This window comes from Rhincodon typus, chromosome 18 (assembly GCF_021869965.1).
Source record: "Rhincodon typus isolate 14 chromosome 18, sRhiTyp1.1, whole genome shotgun sequence".
Lineage (NCBI taxonomy): Eukaryota > Metazoa > Chordata > Chondrichthyes > Orectolobiformes > Rhincodontidae > Rhincodon > Rhincodon typus.
In genome coordinates, this window is record NC_063349.1 from 2,021,649 (window position 1) to 2,041,237 (window position 19,589).

General features: G+C 42.6%; 1 protein-coding gene across 3 annotated transcripts in view; it reads right to left on the reverse strand.

Moving 5' to 3' along the window:
* Positions 1-19,589, reverse strand: part of ddx11 (DEAD/H (Asp-Glu-Ala-Asp/His) box helicase 11) — a 78,018-nt gene that overhangs the window by 46,320 nt on the left and 12,109 nt on the right. For all 3 annotated transcript variants that reach the window (XM_048607603.1, XM_048607601.1, XM_048607602.1), the window contains exons 9-11: positions 14,246-14,457; positions 12,123-12,275; positions 3,557-3,603 (exon numbers count right to left, since the gene is read on the reverse strand). In XM_048607603.1, the coding sequence (XP_048463560.1) occupies positions 3,557-3,603; positions 12,123-12,275; positions 14,246-14,457 (412 nt within the window). The remainder of the gene's footprint in view (positions 1-3,556; positions 3,604-12,122; positions 12,276-14,245; positions 14,458-19,589) is intronic.

Consider the following 19,589-nt stretch of genomic DNA (forward strand, 5'->3'; position numbering starts at 1 on the left):
ATTTTTGTATTTTTAGCCTCTTCTCTTAGAAATCAAAGTGAAGTAGCAGAAGGGAACAGGTTGTCAGGTCACAATACAAGCATCCAACACCCACATGATATTCGGCCCATTGAGTCCACACTGCCTCTCCGAACAGTATCCCACCCAGGCCCACCCCCAACCCTATCCCTATTACCCCGCATTTCCGATGGCTAATCACCTAACCTACACAACCCTGGACACCATGGGCAATTTAGCATGGCCAAGCCACCTAGCCTGCACATCTTTGGACTGTGGGAGGAAACTGGAACACCCGGAGGAAACCCACACAGATACAGGGAAAATGTGCAAACTCCACACAGACAGTCGCTCGAGGGTGGAATCGAACCTGGGTCCCTGGCACTGTGAGGCAGCAGTGCTAACCACTGAGCCACCGTAACACCCCTGGGCTGTGGAGCCATATCCCTTAGAATCAAGAATTCTGAACATTCATTCAGAATTCAGATTTTGAGCTCTGATCTATATTTACCAAGAGTTTCTGGAGTTGGGTTTAAACACACTCATTCCTGGCACAGATACAGCAATGCTACTCCTGTGTAAAGTACTCATTAGGCTGGAACTGATGCATAACAGCAAAGTAGATCTCACGCTAAAACTGCACAATGCCCTGGTCAGATATTAGCTTGGAGGCCAAACATGAACTCAGCAAGCAAGTCATATTCAGGGCTGAGGCTTCCACCAACACTGCATTAGCTTCAAATGAAACTTTCAAATATTATGAAGTCAGTTTTAAAGAAACACTCTATGCCTCTCTTTCTAAGGTTCATTCCACAAAGTCAGATAACGTGTAGTGAAACAAGTGGCCACTTGTTCAAATTGAGCCATCTGTGGCCTACCTTATTTCACCAGCAAGTCTAACTTGTCTTTCCATTCTGCCTCCACTGACCCCATTCACAAACAGAAGGCAGTGGACAGTTAACTACAAACTGGATACACTGGCTGCTTTCTGTCCCCTCCTCCCTGTGCAAGGAGAGGCCAATTAGGGTGGTCAGCTAATTCAGCAGAGAGCAAGGATCAAAATGGGAACCTCAGTGTGACCATAAAATGAAGGAGAAGTAGGCCATTCAACCCATTGAGTTGCTCTGTCATTCAATGAGGCTGTGGTTGATCTGATAAACCTCAACTCCACTTTCCTGGCTTTTCCCATGACTTTACTGATTCAAAATCTGTTCATCTCAGCCTTGAATATATTTAATGGCCCAGCCTCAAATGCCCTCTGTGGTAACAAACTCCAGATTTACAATGCACTGAGAGAAGAAATTCCTCTTCATCTGTCTTAAAAGGACGACCCTTTATTCTGAGATATGCCCTCTGGTCCTAGACTGTCCCACAAGGGAAAACAACCTTTCTGCATATACCTTGTAAAGTCTGCCAAGAATCTTGTATTTTTCAATGAGGTTGCAGTTCATTCTTCTAAACTACAATTGGTACAAGCCCAACCTACTCAACCTCTCTGGATAAGACAGTCTTTCTACACTTCGATTTGGTCGAGTGAACCTTCTTGTGGGTACCTCCAATCACTCCTTAGATAAGAGGTTCAAAACTCCTCACAATATTCCAGCTGTAGTCTGAATCGTACCCCGTATACCTCTATCAAAACCTTTCTCCATTCTTTTGAAATAAAGGCCAACAATTGATATGCCTTCCCTATTACCCAGTGAACTTGGATATTAGTTTTTTGTGATTCATACATGAAGATTCCATTTTTGCCATAGTTTTCTGCAATCTTTCTCTACTTAAATAATATTCAGCTCCTCTATTCTTCCTGCCAAAATGCATGACCTCACGTTTTCCCACATTATACCCCACCTACCAAAATCTTACCCACTCATAGAACGTCTGCAGATTCCTTGTGTCATCCTCACTACTTGCCTTCCCACCTGTTTTAGTGTCATCTACAAACCTGGCGATACTGCATTCAATTTCCTCTTCAAAGTCATTAATATATTGTTAATAACACTAATTCATGTCACCCCAGTGGTTACAGGTTGCCATCCTGAAAATGCCCCTCCTCATCACAGCTCATTTTAAAAAAAAAATCAGTTAACCAATCCTCTTTCCATGCTAAAAATGGTAAGAGACTATAGGAGTAGTCAATAGCGCCTAACAATAGCTGTACGGCAGGGCAGAAAATAAATTAGCAGATAGTGGGGGCGTGTAATATTAATCATGGGTGACTTTAATCTTTACGTACATTGGGATAGTCAGATTGGCAGATGGAGCCTCGAGGAAGAATTTAGAGAACGTATCTAAAGAGCTTCTAAAACAATATGTTGTGGATCCAATCAGGGATCAGGCTATTTTGGATCTGGCAGCATATAATCAAGCAAGTTTAATAAATAATGTCAAAGTAAAAGATCCTAGGAAAGAGTGAACATTGTCTGGTAGAATTTAGTATTCAGTTTGACAGGAAGGAACGTGGGTCAGAAACGATGGCGTTAAGCCTAAGTAAGGGGAATTACAAAGGAACAACAGCAGAGCTAGCTGGAGTGGACTAGGAAAGGTTTAGCAGCAAAGACAGCTGAGGAACAATTGCAGAAATTTAAGAAAACTGTTCTTGGTGCACAGTAAAGATATATTGCAGTGAGAAGGAAGGATTCTAGAAAGGCAATAAGCTAACCACAGCTAACCAGAAAAGTTAAGGATAGCACCAAATTGAAAGATAAAAAAGCAGGCAATATGGCAAAGATTAGTAGTCAGCCACAGTGCTGAGAAAGTCTTGAAATCCAACAAACAACAAACAAAAAGTGAGTAAGTAAAATTTGAGGGTAAATTTGCAGGTAATATCAAGATGGGTGGGTGGCTCTATCACTATGCATTTAGTAAGTACAGTCATACAACATGGAAACAGACTCTTCGGTACAACCAGTCCACACTGAGCATATTCTCAAACTAAACTAGTCCCACTTGTCTGTGTTTGGCCTATATCCCTCCCAGCCTTTCCTTTTCATGCACTTACCCAAATATCTTTTAAACATTGTAAATATACCTGCATCCACCATTTCCTCTGGAAGTTTATTCCACACACAAACCACTCTGTTCAAAAAAAAGTTGCCCCTTATGTCTTTTTTAAAAAAAACCTTCCCCCCTTAAAAATATGCTCCCTAGTTTTCCCCACACCCCAGGGAAAAGACCCTGGTCATTCACTTTTATCTATGCCCCTCATGATTTTATAAATCTCTATAAGGTCACCCCTCAACCTCCTGTGGTCCGCTAAAAGAAGTCCCAGCCTACTTTATATCTCAAACCCTCCAATCACGGCAACATCCTGACAAATCTTTTCTGAACCCTCTCCAGTTTAATAATATCCTTCCTATAACAGGGAGACCAAAACTGTACACAATACTCCAGAAGAGGCCTTACCAACGTCCTGTACAACCTCAACATGACATCCCAACTCCTATGCTCAAAAAGGTCTGAGCAATGAAGGCCAGCATATTAGACCGTCACCAGCCTTCCACACTATTCACAGGCCATAATGGAGGAGACAGAGCTGTCACTGGTAAAAGGGCCTTACCTGTACCGCTCTATGTACTGAGAGAGTTGAGAGTGAGCACAACACAGCTGAAAAACAAAAAGACACAACAAAACTTAATGAATAAAGATCCCACACTCACATTTATTAAAGTCCTCTTCAATGACATTTACAAACAAAACAGCCAGGCACCAAACATAGGTTACAAGTTCCTGCACAGGGTCGAAGTGGAATCTGGTTAATAGGTGTCTGTCACAGCTCGACTGGGGGTGTGGGGGTGGATCTCTCACCTCAGGAGGCTACACTCACTCAAAACCTGAGCATGTCATTTAAGCCGATATTCTCAGGGTAGTATAGTACTGCCATTTATTGTCCAACGTACCCAAAGACCAGTTCCCCCTCTAGGGTAAATGTAAAAAGCCTGTCAGATTGCTCTTCTGAACGCTGATCAGCAATCCTCTGAACTTTCCTCCACTTTCCAGCTCTCCCTTCCCCCTGTGGTTAAGCCCAGAAATTAGAATAACTCATTCTCACATTCTAAAAATAGTAAACCCACAGATTGTTGCAATCTTCATTATCTCTTCATTCTTTGCAGTCTTTCAAGCATTCTACCCATAGAACCACCCTCCCCAAAACTTCATTCCCTATTCCTGGACATGTCCTATCCTACTGCAAGAAAGACCCACCACAGCTAGCTGCACTGTAGCAGCTGCGTATTGTAATACAGTTGAGAGGGAGTGGTTCTCGGAGTCCTCAGCACTGACATCAGACCCCACAAGTCTCACGACAGCACGTCAAATAAAAGCAAGGAAGCCACCTGCTGATTACCACCTAGCATCCTGTCAGTAGATGAATCAGCATTTCTCTATGTTGAAAAGGTCACCTAGAAGCCCCCGCCAGGCCACCAAGAATAACTTGGTCACAACACTACTGAACGAGCTGGTCAAGTCCTACACGGCATAGTTGCTAGATGGGCCTGTGACAGGTGGCGAGGGAACCAGGAGGGAAAAACAGACTGCTGAGGGCATTGTCAGATATATCTGTTGCAGGTCCATCTGTTTGCTTCTCCTACCAGTAACTATCACAAAACACACAGAATACTTTCCATCATCCTGTGTGGTATACACCGTACTAAATGGAATAAGTTCAGATCAAATCTAGCAGCTTAAAAATGGGCATCCATGTGGCACTGTGGGTCATCAGCAGCAGAATTTTATTTAACCACAATATGTAACCTCATAGCCTGGCATATCCCCCAAGTTTACTGATTCATTGATGAATGCGAAGTGTAACAGAAGCAGCATCAGGCATATCTGAAAATGACAGCCAACCTGATATTGTTACACACAACAGTAGGAACAGCATGTGATAGACAAAGCTTAACAATCCCACAATAACAAATCTAAGCTCTGCAATCCCAGCAGATGTAATCATGAATGATGGTGGACAATTAAACACGAACCAGAGAAATCCCTGAATGATAGTGGGAGCTAGCATGCTGTGCAAAAGACAAGGTTGAAGCATTTGTGTCAACCTTCAGACAGAAACGTGGAGTGGTTGATCCATCTTGGCTTCTTTCTAAGGCACCCAGCATCACAGATGCCAGTCTTCAGCCAATTCAATTCATTCTGCGAGGTATCAAGAAACAGCTGGGAGGCCCTAGATACTCCAAAAGCCACGGGCCCTGACAGCATTCTGGCAATAGTCCTTAAGACATGTGCCAAGGACGAGCTACTGCCCTATCCAATCCAGCCACAACACTGGCGATTACCCATCAATGCATAATATTGACCAGGTATAACTGGCGCACAAAGAACAGAACAAATCCAGCCCAGCTAATTACAGTCCCATAAGTTTATTCTCAATCATTAGCAAAGTGATGGTTGGATCAAATGGCACTTAATCACCAGGAACTTGCTCAACGATTCTCAGTTTGGTTCTGTCAGGGTGACTCAATTCCAGGCCTCATTACAACTTTGGTCCAGTAATGGACAAAAACAAACTTAATTTACAAGCTGCACCGTCAATATTTTTGATAGTGCCTCCAAGATCCATGACCTCTGCCACTGAGAAGAAGATGGATAACAAGTATGTGGGACCATCACCATTGGCCTGTTCCCCTCCAGGCAACATGCCACACTCACTTGGAAAATACACACGGCACAGACTATATCAGTTCAAGGCAGCAGTTTATTATCATCTTCGCAAGGAAGTCTACAACTTCGTAATAAATGCGAGCCTTGTCAGCACTGTCCATATCCCATGCATGAATTAAAAAGACTTCCGCATTCTCTATAATCTATAGATGATAAAGCACGAGATTGTGATGCCCTAATTATTGTTTAATTATATTATTCTTCTTAGATACTAATGAATCACCCACTCAAAAGTTTAATAAAAGGTTACAGTCTTAAACTGCTGCATCACTGCTGCCTGTTCCAAAAGGCTAATATCTCCCCCTGCTGGCTCAAATCTCAAATTCTATTCTTGAACACATCCTATTATAACGAATGGCCAAAACATGGGAAGCTGCAACACAACGTTTTGCTTAGGTAGAGTATAAAGTCTTTGCAAAGGGCATCAGATAGCTGTTTAGGGAAGGATTATTAAAGTACTGAATGAAAAAGGGAATAGGGAGTGAACAGGAGATGGTGATTAGACAAATGGGGTACAACAAGCGCTCAAAATTCTGCATATTCACCTGAAGGCCCTACCTGTGCTGGTATTTTATTTTACAGTTGGAATTTGGTGGTGTGGAAAGGACAGTGTTCCCCTGTTCCTCACTGGTGGGTAACGTACTGTTCAGAAGACCAGGATCTGCTAGCATCAACAGTCCGATATACAGGTAAACTCAGAGAGCGGAATGTAAACTCTACACATTACTCAGATGTTCCAGAGTTAGCAGAATGGTGCTGGTCTTGGGCAGATGTTAGCCTGAGTTGTGAGTCTATTGATTGATTGATTTACTGTAGTCACATGTACCAAATACTGTGAAAAGTATTGTTCTGCATGCTATACAGGCATACCATACAAAGTGCATCAGGGTAGCAGAACAAAGTGCAAAATAGTGTTACAGCCACAGGGACGAGAGAAAGAGAGGCAGAGAGAGAGAGAGAGAGAGAGAGAGAGATCAGTATTAATATTCGAGAGGTCGTTCAAAAGTCTGATAACAGCAGGGAAGAAGCTTTTCTTGAATCTATTCGTACCCGTACTCAAACTTTTATATCTTCTACCCGACTTAAGAGGGTGGAAGAGACTATAAGCAGGGTGGGTGGGATATTTGATTATGTTGGTTGCTTTCCTGAGGCAACAGGAAGTATAGATGGAGTCAATGAATGGAAGTCTGGTTTGCATGATGGACTGGGCTGTGATTTCATGCCGTCTTGGGAAGAGCAGTTGCCATACCACACTGTGATGCATTCAGCTAGAATGCTTTCAATAAAAACTGCTAAGAGTCCTTGTGGACGTACCAAATTATCTTTCGTCTCCTGAGGAAGTACAGACTTTGTTGTGTTTTCTTGACTGTTGCATCGACATGGGTGGACCAACTAATTTTTAAAATTTGTTCATGGGATATTGATGCCAGCATTGCTTGAACTAAGTACATTCAAAGGGTAGTTAAGAATCAATCACATTGCTGTGGGTCTAGAGGCACATTTAAGTCAGACCAGATAGAGACAGCAGACTTCTTTAAAGAACATTAAAGATGTTGTGGCTGGTTGGCTCCCTGAGCTGGTTCATTGTTCCACAGACGTTTCATTACCCTGCTGGGCAACATCATCAGTGCAGACTCCAATGAAGTGCCGTTGTGTTTTCCTGCCTGTTATTTAAACTCTGGAGTCCGTTGAGCAGGATTACCTCAGTTCCGGTTTTCCTTCACAGTGGAGTGTATATGGGGTCAAGCTCGACGTGTTTGTTGATGGCTTTCTTAATGGAGTACCAGGCCTCACTGCAGCAGCACAGAGCTACGCCAAAAAGAAGAAGAATACCTCTTCCAGGTATTCAAAGACAATGGATACCCGAAAAACTGGGTCAGAAGATGTCTATTACACGAACGACACCAGGAAGATACTACACGCCCCGATGTGCTCATCACGCTATTTTACATCAGGAACACATCTGAACTGACCACAAGGCTCCTACGACCACTGGGTATCAGAATAGCACACAAACCCACATCAAGCCTACGACAACTGCTCACCCGAACCAAAGACCCACTACCCACTATGGACAGGACCAATGTCATATACAAGATTCCCTGCAGAGACTGTGACAAACACTATGTCAGACAAACAAGAAGGAAATTAACAACAAGGGTACATGAATGTCAATTGGCTACAAAAAGACACAACCAATACTCACTCATCTCTATCCACATGGATAAGGAGAACCACCAACTTGAATGGGACAACACCAAGATACTGGGACAAGCAAAGCAGAGACAAGCATGGGAATTCCTAGAAGCCTGGTACTCCATTAAGAAAGCCATCAACAAACACATAGAGCTCGACCCTATATACACTCCACTGTGAAGGAAAACCAGAAGTGAGATAATCCTGCTCAACGGACTCCAGAGTTTAAATAACAGGCGGGAAAACACAACGGCGCTTCATCGGAGACTGCACTGACGATGTTACCCAGCAGGGTAATGAAACGTCTGCGGAACAATGAACCAGCTCGGCGAGCCAACCAACCACAACATCAATAACCCGAGCTACAAACCTACTCCAAAACCTTAGAGGACATTAAAGAAGAACCTGATGGGGTTGTTATGACAATCAACATGTTCATCATTAGACCAACTTTTAACTCTAGAATCTTAATGAAGTCAGATTTCACTATCTACACTGGTGGAATTCAAACCCAGGCATTATCGCCACACCACCACCTCCGAAGGCAGATCGCATGAGGAACTGTGGCACTGCACTGCATTACTGTTGGAAATGCTGTCTTTCAATTGAGATGTTAAACCAAGGTCCTGCCTGCCCCCTCAGTTCATCCCAAAAGATTTCAAGGCATTACTTTGATGTACAGCAGCCAAGTACTCCATGCTGCCATGGCCAATATTTATTTGCCAGATAACATCAATAGAGCAAATTCTTCTGTTTCTGTCTTTGGAAACTTTTCAGTGCACAAGTTGTTTACCATACCCGTGACGGTACAAGATTGTAACACTGACTGGGAAATGTTTTAGAATGTTAAGGATCACTGCTCAGATCTTCGAGTATAGGATTTAGGGAGTCCTGTTGAGGTTGTACAGGGCATTAGTGAGGTCTCTTCTAGAGTACTATGGGCAGTTCAGGTCACCTTGTTATAGGAAGGATATTATTAAATTGGAAAGGGTTCAGAAAAGATTTATCAGAATGTTGCCAGGAATGGAAGGTTTGAGTTATAAAAACAGGCTGGATAGGCTGAAACTTTTTTCCACTGGAATGTAGGAGGTTGAGGGGTGACCTTATTAAGGTTTATAAAATCATGACAGGCATAGATAAGTTGAATAGCAAGGTCTTTTCACTAGAGTGGAGGAGTTCAAAATTAGCAGGCATATTTTTAAGGTGAGAGGAGCTAGTTTTGAAACGGACATGAGCGACAACGTTTTTTTTTTTTACACAGTGTGGTTCATGTGTGAAATGAACTGCCAGAGTAAGTGGTGCAAACATTACCGTGACAACATCTAAAAGACATTTGGATAAATACCTGAATAGGAAAAGTTTGGGGGGATTATGGACCAAACGCAGGCAATTGGGACTAGTTCAGTTTGGGAACATGGTATGGACTGTTGGACAGAAGGGACTGTTTCCATGTTGTATGACTCTATAAAAGGCACTAAATAAATGCATTTTCATCCCTAATTGGCTTCGTCATGAAATAAATAGAATGGGCAGCTGCTTTCTGCTCATGGTTAAAACATGTTGACCTCAAGGGCTCAGTCAGCAAAGACATTGTCCGGTTCTGCAGCCAATCAGATAGAAATCCAAGTCTCAGGGCAATGCCTGACCTATTCTAATTTCAGCGATCTCAACCTGACCAGCACTGGGACCTCATACGGAGTCTCAGCAACACAGGAGACAGGGAAGTAGCAGCAGTGTCAAAGTGTTCATATTCCAGAGACCCAGGATAATGCTGTAGGCACATGGGTTTGAATACCATCACAGCAGATACTGGAAATGAAGTGTATGACTAGGAGGAGCCATATGTAAGGGATCAAAGATTCTGGGTAGATAGCAGGAGGATTGGTCATGATCATACTGAATTGTAGAGCAGGCTCGAAGGGACAAATGGCCTGCTCAGCTCTTATTTTCTGTTTCTATACTTCTAGGGTAGATTGAATTTAAATATTCACAACAGGTAATTAAAAATAACATAACCTTATGGGGAGTAATTAATCCTGTACAGGAAGGTGTTTGTATTAGGGATTGTTGTCAGGGATATAAATAATCCTCTGTGCAGCCAGAACTGGGAATTTGGTCAACTGTGTTTCCTGGTCAGTACAAGAGTTAAAGATACCCCTTGAAGATGAAGAGCAATTTCAATTCCAAAGATCTGGGAGGAGGACACAATCCAGAATTGTGGTCCATATAGGAATAGTGACATGGATAAAATGAGGTTCTGTTGAGGGTTTTTGAGTCCCAATTGGTGAGCAGAACCTTAAGAATGCCTGGACTACTTCCTTTACTGCACAAATTGCAAGAGTCAAAGAGACTAGGATGTTGAGTGCATTGCAGCAGAGAGAGGGGCTTCTATTCGTGGGGAGCTGGCACTTTAACCAGGTGAAGATGGAGTTGTTCTACTGCGATAGACTCGACTTAAACCAGGTAGCAAATTAATAGTGCTTATAAGGCTTTAAGGAAAAATGTAGAGGAGAGAACAAATTTGTAAGTCTAAAGGAAAAGACCACAGAAGTGTAGTAAATTTGGTGAAGATAAAGAGTGTGACAGGAAGAGGCAAAAAGTGTTTAACAATAACAGTGCAGTAAATAAGATCAAAACAGGGAAAATGAGCAAAATATGAACATTAAAAAGTGCTTTATCAGAATGCATCTGAAAGTATTTTGTAACAAGACTGATGGCACAAAAAAGATAATGGAGATTTGTCTAACAGCCACCACAGAGATTATAGTAACCAAATTTGGGAATTACATACTGCAGAGTGCTTGATGTTTCAAAAAGACAGACAAAATGGAAACAGTGGAATGGGAGGCACTGATGGTAGGACCAAGTAATGGCTGTCTCAAGAGAATATGAAAGTAGAATGAATGAGTGAAGATAAAGAGTAAGAAGTGGCAAAAAAAAACACTGATGGGAGTAGTTTATCGGCCCCCTACAGTAGCTATACATCTCAACTTTAAAATTATCTTTTTTTATTTTTCAAATCCTCCATGGCCTCCTTCCTACATCCCCTAGACACATAAGCAGTATGGTGTACAGTACTGGTCTCCTTACTAAAGGAAGGATATAAATGCATTATAAAGAATTCAGAACGTTTACTAGACTAACACTGGAATGTACAGGATATTTTTAAGAAAGGTTAAACAGGCTAAGCTTGTATCAACTGAACTTTAGAAGATTAAGAGGCAACTTGGCTGGAACATGCAAAATTGAGGGGTCTTGACACGCTACATTGGGAAGGGAGGTTTCGTCTCAGGAGAACTAGGGAGTCACTGCCCCAAAATAAGGTGCTGCCTATTTAACACAAGAGCAGCAATTCTTTCGCAAAGGATCATACGTTTTTGGAATTTTTCCTCAAAAGGTAGTAGGAGCAGCATTCTTGAATCTTTTTAAGGCAGAGAGAGGAATCCACAATGGTAATATCATTGAATGTCAAGGGACGATTCACTCATGTTGGATTTGATCTTTTCCCAGCTTTTGTGTGGCATAAATGTTATTTGCCACTTGTCAAGTCAAATCTACAAATTGTTCAGGTTTTGCAGCGTTCAGATACGGCCTGCTTCAATATCTGAAAAGTTGCAAACAGTGCTGAACATTCAGTGAACATGCTCACTTCTGAGCCTACAATGGAGGGAAGGTGGTCATCAAGGATGGTTGGGAATGTGAAGTAATTAGACCAGCCATTCTCTTATTTAATAGCAGAGCAAAGAAGAGGGGTTAATGGCCTACCTTCTGCTCCTAATTCATCTATTAGTATGTAGGTTCAAAGCTTAAAATTACAGAGCAGAGTCTCAAGATAAATGCTAGCTCATTTAGAACTGAGAAGATTTCTTTTTAAACACAGAGGGTCATGAAATTTTAGTATTCTTTCACAAACAGCTGTGAATGCCCAACTGAGTGTATTCAAGTCGAAGATCAGCAATGTTAGGTCTCTAAGAGAATCAGGGAATATGGGAATTAGCTGTGCAAGTGAAGTCAGGTTGATGGTTAGGTATGATCTTCCTGAACATGGAGCAAATGCAAAGCGTTGCACAGCACATTCCTGCTCTTAATTGTGATGTTAAAAATTTGCAGGACAAAGGAGATTGGAATTATTTGCATGACACTTCCAAAGACAGCACAGATACAGTGGGGTGAGTAGTCTGTTTCATAGAATAAATGATTCCGCTATACATCATACTATAAACAACTTTAAATAACCACGATGACGTGGTACCCACCTGTGACCCTGTCACCTTGTAGCTGTGAATGCCAGTGATGGTATCGATCAGGTTGTGCGCCTCGTCAATCACCAACACTTGCCCCTTCAGTTTGATGCCAGATGCCTGCCTGGTCGAACTGTGTAGCAGTGTCTGATATGGCATCACCACCAGCTGTCAGGAGTAGAGGGAACCCATGAAAACCAGCACCACGCGAAAGGCAAAACCATGTTCATTCATTTTACACTACAATCCCTGTAAAGTACATGGGATCCAATCATCTTTACACAGCCGGTAAAATCCAAAGGAAACACATTCCTGAGTCAAAGCAAAGTATTCCTTTGTACGGTAACATGGGGAATGTCCTTAGAATGCTCAAAACTGAGGTTTTGTGGTATCAGATGTATCAAGGTGAAGAAATATTCTCCTAAACACCAGTCATACCACTCTCACCATCAACAAATAACATGGTCCTTCTCAGTATTGAGCACCAACAGGAGGCAGCACTGATGATAGCACAGAATTTCTTCTGGGCGGGATACTTAGACGTACATCATTATCTTGGTAGTACCACAACTGACTGGCTAAGTCATAAGATACAGCCTGACGAAGACTGTGGCAGGCGATGGGAAACCAATACAAGGAAGAAATCTGTTTGATCTCATTCTTACCAACTCACATCTGGCTCAAACCACGACACAACTTTTGTGGAGACAAACCCTCCTCTGTACCAGTAGCAATAAGCTGAGCAGGATAAACTAAAGGCGAAATCCAGGGGTAGAAAACTGAACATTTATGAAGTGCTCAAAGGCATCGTACATAAGAAAAAATAGAAGAATAAGAATGAAAATTCTCCTGACACTATGTCGAACTATTATAGCTATAACCATCTTCAGTTGCTTTATCAATGACCGTTCTTCCGTCATAAGATCAGAACATGGACTGCGGTGTTCAACTCCAATTACAGAGCCTCAGATAACAGAATAAAAACCACATCCATCAACAACATCACACTTAGACAAGCGGTAGACAATATTTGCATGTATTTGACATTCATCGCAAACTGAAAAAAGCCCAGCAATCTGCTTCGTTTTAAACTCTTAAGCATGAATATTTTGAGCATAACTAGAACTGTCTGGTGGACAGTGAGGATATATGAGCAGATGAGAAGCTGGATGGTGCATGAGGAACAGCTCAGCTCCTGAATCTGCCCAAAGTCTGTCCACCAGGTATAGTTCAGAGATAGAATTCTCGGTATTAACTTGAGCAGGGCAGGGTTCTTCAAAATGCGAGACTTGACATTACTCAAAGCAGCAGGTGCTTCAACCACTGGGCTTCACGTGCACCTTTCAAACAGGAGAAAAGGGAGCTGTAACATGTATGCACTACAGGAAAACACTGCACCAACTCACCTTGCCACAACCTCTACCAAATAAAGCTCTGATGAAGAGTCACCTAGACTCGCAAATGTTAGCTTGCTCTCTCTCCATGGATGCTGCCTGATCCGCTGGGATTTCCAGCATTTTTTGTTTTCAGTACAGATTCCAGCATCTGCAGTAATTTGCAACTCTACCAAAAAGAAAAGTTGCGGCTCAATGCTTAGCACTGCTGCTTCACAGCGCCAAGAACACGGGTTTAATTCCACCCTCGGGCGACCGTGTGTGTGGAGTTTGCACATTCTCCCCGTGTCTGCGTGGGTTTCCTCCAGGTGCTCCAGTTTCCTCCCACAGTCCAAATATGCGCAGGCTAGGTAGTTTGGCCTTGGGAAATGTAGGGTTACAGGGATGGGGCATGTCTGGTTGGGATGCTCTTTGGAAGGTTGGTATGGACTTGATGGGCCAAATGGCCTGCTCCCACACTGTAGGGATTCAATGATCTATAAAACCTTCAAATTTGTCCCCAAGTCACAAACTGTCCTAAGTTGGATTTATATCACTATTTCCTCATTGTTGCTGGATTCAGATCATGCAGCTCCCTATCCAATGCATTGTCAGTGCTTCCACCACAGCTTCAAGTAAATGACCCATGCACATTTATTTATTTTTAAAAGGATGACCATAAATGCCCTCAACTCAAATAATTTTTTTTTAAAAAACAAAGCTAAATTTGATTTTTGCTTATGAACAAGATGAACCTTCCCATACCTGTGCTGGTGGAATGGCAAAGCGGCTGGCATAGTATGGACACGCCTTCAACTCCTTCCCCAACAACACCAGCTGCTCAATGTCCTTCACCTCCACCAGCAGCTCATCACGCAAGGAATGCATCTGCTCATGGCTGTAGAACGGGCACGTCACTCGACTCTTGCGTCTCCGTTTCGGAGTTTCCACCTCATCCTCGCTGCGTTTTCTGTCGGCTTTCAGAAAATATCATATGAACATCTGCTCTTGCCTTGAGCCTGACAGTGCATTCGCCACTCAAAGAAGTGTTAGACCATTGCATCAGTGGAAGAAAAACCTCCCTCACACCACCCCCCTCAATGATCAGTAAATCAAAATCCTCATTACATATGTGACGATACAAAGGCTTTAAGAGGTGTATTTTGTCCTTTTTTTTTATGAAGAGAGCTTGAGGCAGAGGTACTGAACAGTCTGTTCCGAGCCAATAAAGTAAACAGCTTGTGAGGCCTTGGGTTTTTTTTTAAAAAGTTGGAACAAGAGAAGCAGCTTGAACTCCCACAGCATCAGGATTTTAGTTTAGCTTTCAGTAGCTGTTGGGGTTTGGAGGCTGCCATACATCTCTCCCTGCAACAGCAAAACTCTCAAGTTCTCTTTCTCCCTCCCTCCCTCCCAAGTTTTCTCTTGGTGTTCTTTCCTCCTGGACTGGAGGACTGCATGTGAGACAATTTCTTTTACTGATTCTGCCTTTGCCAAGGATATGTTTATGGGATGTTATTATAACAAAACAGTTAGTAGTTAAATAATCTATTATTTTGTTAAGTTTTCCAAAAGAGTTGTAATTCCAATTCTTCTTTCTTTTGTTTGTATTTTAACTATAACTCTATGAATAAAGTGTGTTTTACTTCAAACCTGGTAGTTTACTGACAAGAGCGTTATCAATATTGTTTATATAGAAACAAACATAGAAGATTGGATCTAGATAAAAGACTCCTGAATATTTGCAGTTGGTTCACTGGTAATTTACCTCATTTATTCTTGTTGTGCCTGAACTGGCCATACCATTTCCTATTCTACAGTGACTATGCTGCATAAGTATTTTACTAGTGATGAAGCACTTTGGCAATTACATGTCAAAAGTGCCCGATAAATGAAGGAACTTCTTTTCTCCAATTCTAACCTGTTTCAAAATGTTTGTTAATGGAATTAACCAATTCCCTCAACTGGATTGCTAAAGCTCTGCATTCACTTTAGTGTGAACATCGAAATAGGAGTCAGCAATTTACACTTTGAACACACTCCACCATTCAATGAAATCTGCAACGTAACCCCACACACCCAGCTTTCAGCCATGTCCAAAATACCTTTAGTTAATTAAATCACTCCAATTTCAGACTCAAAATTAATAAATGACAGAGCATCAATTTCTATTTGCAGAAGTGTTCCAAACCTCTACCACTGTGTGTGTGTGAAAATGATTCCTAATTTCGCTCCTAAGGGTTCTGGCTCTAAATTTCTAACCATACTTCCCAGTCATAGACTCCCCAACAACTGGATCAGATTCCTTTTGTCTATCCAACCTCAGCTACTTAATATGTTCAGTTAAATCACTGTAATGCTGCATAAAAATGCTGTAACTGCTCACCAATAGATTTAAGAGTGGGGGCACTGCCTGAAACGAACTTTTTTTGGTTAACATGGAACAGGAGGTCAAAGTTTAAGTCCTGTGCCACATTGAGTCAGCAGATCTCAGCAGCAGGTCATGGTACGACATTGATCATTGAACTAGAGGGGCTGAGGGAAATGTCAGGGACGATGTACCAAGTCCTGCCAGTGAATGCTGCATATGATACACATGAAGGTGAGGATTATCAATGGGTGGCCAGGTTTGAGCCTCAATCTCAATACCAGGGGAACTACAATGTCTAAAGGAACTGTTCTCCCGTTGAAGCCTGAATAGCTATGTCAGAGACTGCAGTTCTTTTAAACTTCCTTACCTCAGAACTAGGAAGAGTGGAAAAATCCTATGTCTAAAGCGGTGATACTGTCAGACATGTGGCAGGGTCGTTTTGATTATCTCTGAAATAGACCTCAACGTAGAAAACGATTTTACCATTTCCCCCTAACTCAGTAGGGGTATGCTGTACTTGCAACTCATTTCCTGTTACTTCCTGTTTAATGGGAGGATAGGAATCTATGAGACTGTAACAAAGCAAAAAGTGGCACGGAGCCTGATATGCAGGCAGGCCAGGTCTTAGAACAAAAAACAAAAGAGAAGTACAGCACAGGAACAGGCCCTTCGGCCCTCCAAGCCTGTGCCATAACTAATGCCCTAACTAATCTAAAAAACAAACCTTCTGCCCTTTTTCGGTCTGCATCCCTCTATTCCCTCCTATTCATGTAACCATCCAGATGCCTCTTAAATGTTGCCAAAGTGCCTGCTTCCACCACCTCTTCTGGCAGTCCATTCCAAGCTCCTACCACTGTGTGTGAAAACCTTCCCTCGCACATCTCCCTTAAACTTTCCTCCTCTCACTTTGAACCTGTGCCCCCTTGTAATTGAAACTTCAACCCTGGGAAAAAGTATCTGCCTATTCCCCCCTATCTATGCCTCTCATAATTTTGTAGACTTCTATCAGGGCTCCTCTCAGTCGCCGTTTTTCCAGTGAAAACAATCCTAGTCTTTTTAACCTTTCCTCATAGCCAATGCCCATGAGACCAGGTAACATCCTGGTGAACCTTCTCTGCACTCTCTTCAAAGCTTCCATGTCCTTCTGGTAATGTGGCGACCAAAACTGCACACAATACTCCAAATGCGGCCTAACAAGGGTTTTATACAGCTGCAACATGGTTTGCCAAATCTTGTACTCCATGCCCTGGCCGATGAAGGTAAGCATGCCATATGCCTTCTTAATCACCTCAGCTACCTGTGTTGCCACTTTTAGGGAACTGTGGACCTGCACACCCAGATCTGTCTGTATGTTAATGTTCCTAAGGGTTCTGCCATTTACAGTATAATTCACACCTAAATTTGATCCTCCAAAATGTATTTGTCTGGATTAAACTCCACCTGCCATTTCTGTGCCTAAATTGCCAATTGATCTATATCCTGCTGTATCCTTTCACTATCGTCAGCACTATCAGCAACTCCACCAGTCTTCATGTCATCTGCAAACTCACTCATCAGACGACCAACATTTTCCTCCAGATCATTTACATATACTACAAACAGAGGTCCCAAGACTGATCCCTGTGGAACACCACTAGTTACTGGTCTCCATTCTGAAAAACATCCTTCCACCACTACCTTCTGTCTTCTGTGACCAAGCAGGTTTTGTATCCATCTAGCCAGCCCACCCCAAATCCCATGTGATTTTAGTTTTTGTACCAATCTGCCATGTGGGACTTTATCAAATGCCTTACTAAAGTCCATATAAACTACATCCACAGCCCATCCCTCATCAATGATCTTTGTCGCTTCTTCAAAAAATTCAATCAGGTTGGTGACAGACGACCGTCCCAGTACAAAACCATGCTGCCTGACACTAACTAGTCTATTTTCTTCCAAATGTGCATATATCTTGTCCCTCAGTATCTTCTCTAAGAGCTTCCCCACCACAGAGGCCAGGCTCCCCAGCCTTACTTTCTAGCTTGTTAGCAACTTACAAGTTGATGTAAAGTTGCTCAGTAACTAGAACATCCAATAGCTGGATAGTGACCATATGTTCATCTCATCATGAAGGTGCCCATCTCCACACTTCTGTTGCTGAGAAACTCATCTATGCCTTTCTTTTGTCTATACTTAAAATTTCCCTCCTTTTTAAATCCCCACCATGGCCATGCCCCCTTTCTGTGTACTCTTCTCCAGCCCTGCATCCCTCCAGTATATCTGCACTCAGCTAATTCCCGATCTTTCTTCAACATGCCGGATTTCATTCACTTCACCACTACTTGACTGTGCCTTCAGTTTCTGTCAGCTCTGAAATTCACTCCCTACACCTTCGGCTTCTTGACCACACTTTCTTCCTTTAACAAGCATTTTAAAAGCTATCTTTTTGAACTTCCAGTCATCTGACCTAAAGTTTCCTTATGTTCCTTTGTGTTCTATTTTATCTTATAATGCTCAAACATAAAACACGACCAAATAAAGATTTTTCCATCATTAGACTCTCAATCTGAAAAAAATACTGTGCTAGGGAAATGGTCTCATGCACAGGAATTTGTTAAATCCCTAGAAATATCGCAGATGAAGTAACTAGCCTCAACCTGGAGAAGTCTGGCACCTGTTGGTGAGAATAGCATCATCCAAAAGACTGAACCAAGAATACAAAGGCAAGCCAATCCACAGAAGTCTAGCCATCAGCCAAGAAAACACATCACAGCCCTGTTCGACCACCACTGCAGAGTAAAGTTCAACCCTTAAAAGTAAAAAAGACGGAATAATGTTGCAGACATAAATAATTGTGGCATACCTGCAAAAGTAAACTATGAAGCATTTGAATTTTACAATGGGCCCAATAGCTCACAGCCAATTTTCCAGGATTTCTACAAATCTTGGCTTCAACCTGCTAAGGTTGGGAGGACAAAGAGAATGTGTGACAATGTGTCTGCAGCTTAGGACAATCAAGGGAGGAAAACTTTAATGTCCAAAAGAATATATTTGATGAGAGGATAGAAAAAACTTCTGAGGAGGAGCAGGGGAGTTACAGTTTAGCACTAACTCTATAAAACGGACTATTTGGACAGAGATAAAACCACAAATAATAATTGGAGATAACAAGGTGTAGAGCTGGATGAACACAGCAGGCCAAGCAGCATCAGAGGAGCAGGAAAGCTGATGTTTCAGGTCTGGACCCTTCTTCAGAAATGGGGGAGGGGAAGGGGATTCTGCAATAAATAGGGAGACGGGGGAGGCAGATGGAAGATGGATAAATCAGCAGATAGGTGGAGAGGAGACAGATAGGTCAAGGAGGCGGGGTTGGAGCCAGTAAAAGGTGAGTTAGGGAGGGGATAGGTCGGTCCAGGGAGGACAGACAGGTCAAGGAGGCGGGATGAGGTGAGGGTGGGGCTTGAGGTGGGAGGAGTGGATAGGTGGGAGGACAGGTTAGGGAGGCGGGTACGAGCTGGGCTGGTTTTGGGATGCAGTCAGGGGAGGGGAGATTTTGAAGCTTGTGAAGTCCACATTGATACCATTGGGCTGCAGGGTCCCAAGCGAAATATGAGATGCTGTTCCTGCAACCTTCGGGTGGCATCATTGTGGCACTGCAGGAGGCCCAGGATGGACATGTCGTTCAAGGAGTGGAAGGGGGAGCTGAAATGGTTTGCGACTGGGAGGTGCAGTTGTTTGTTGCGAACCGAGCGTAGGTGTTCC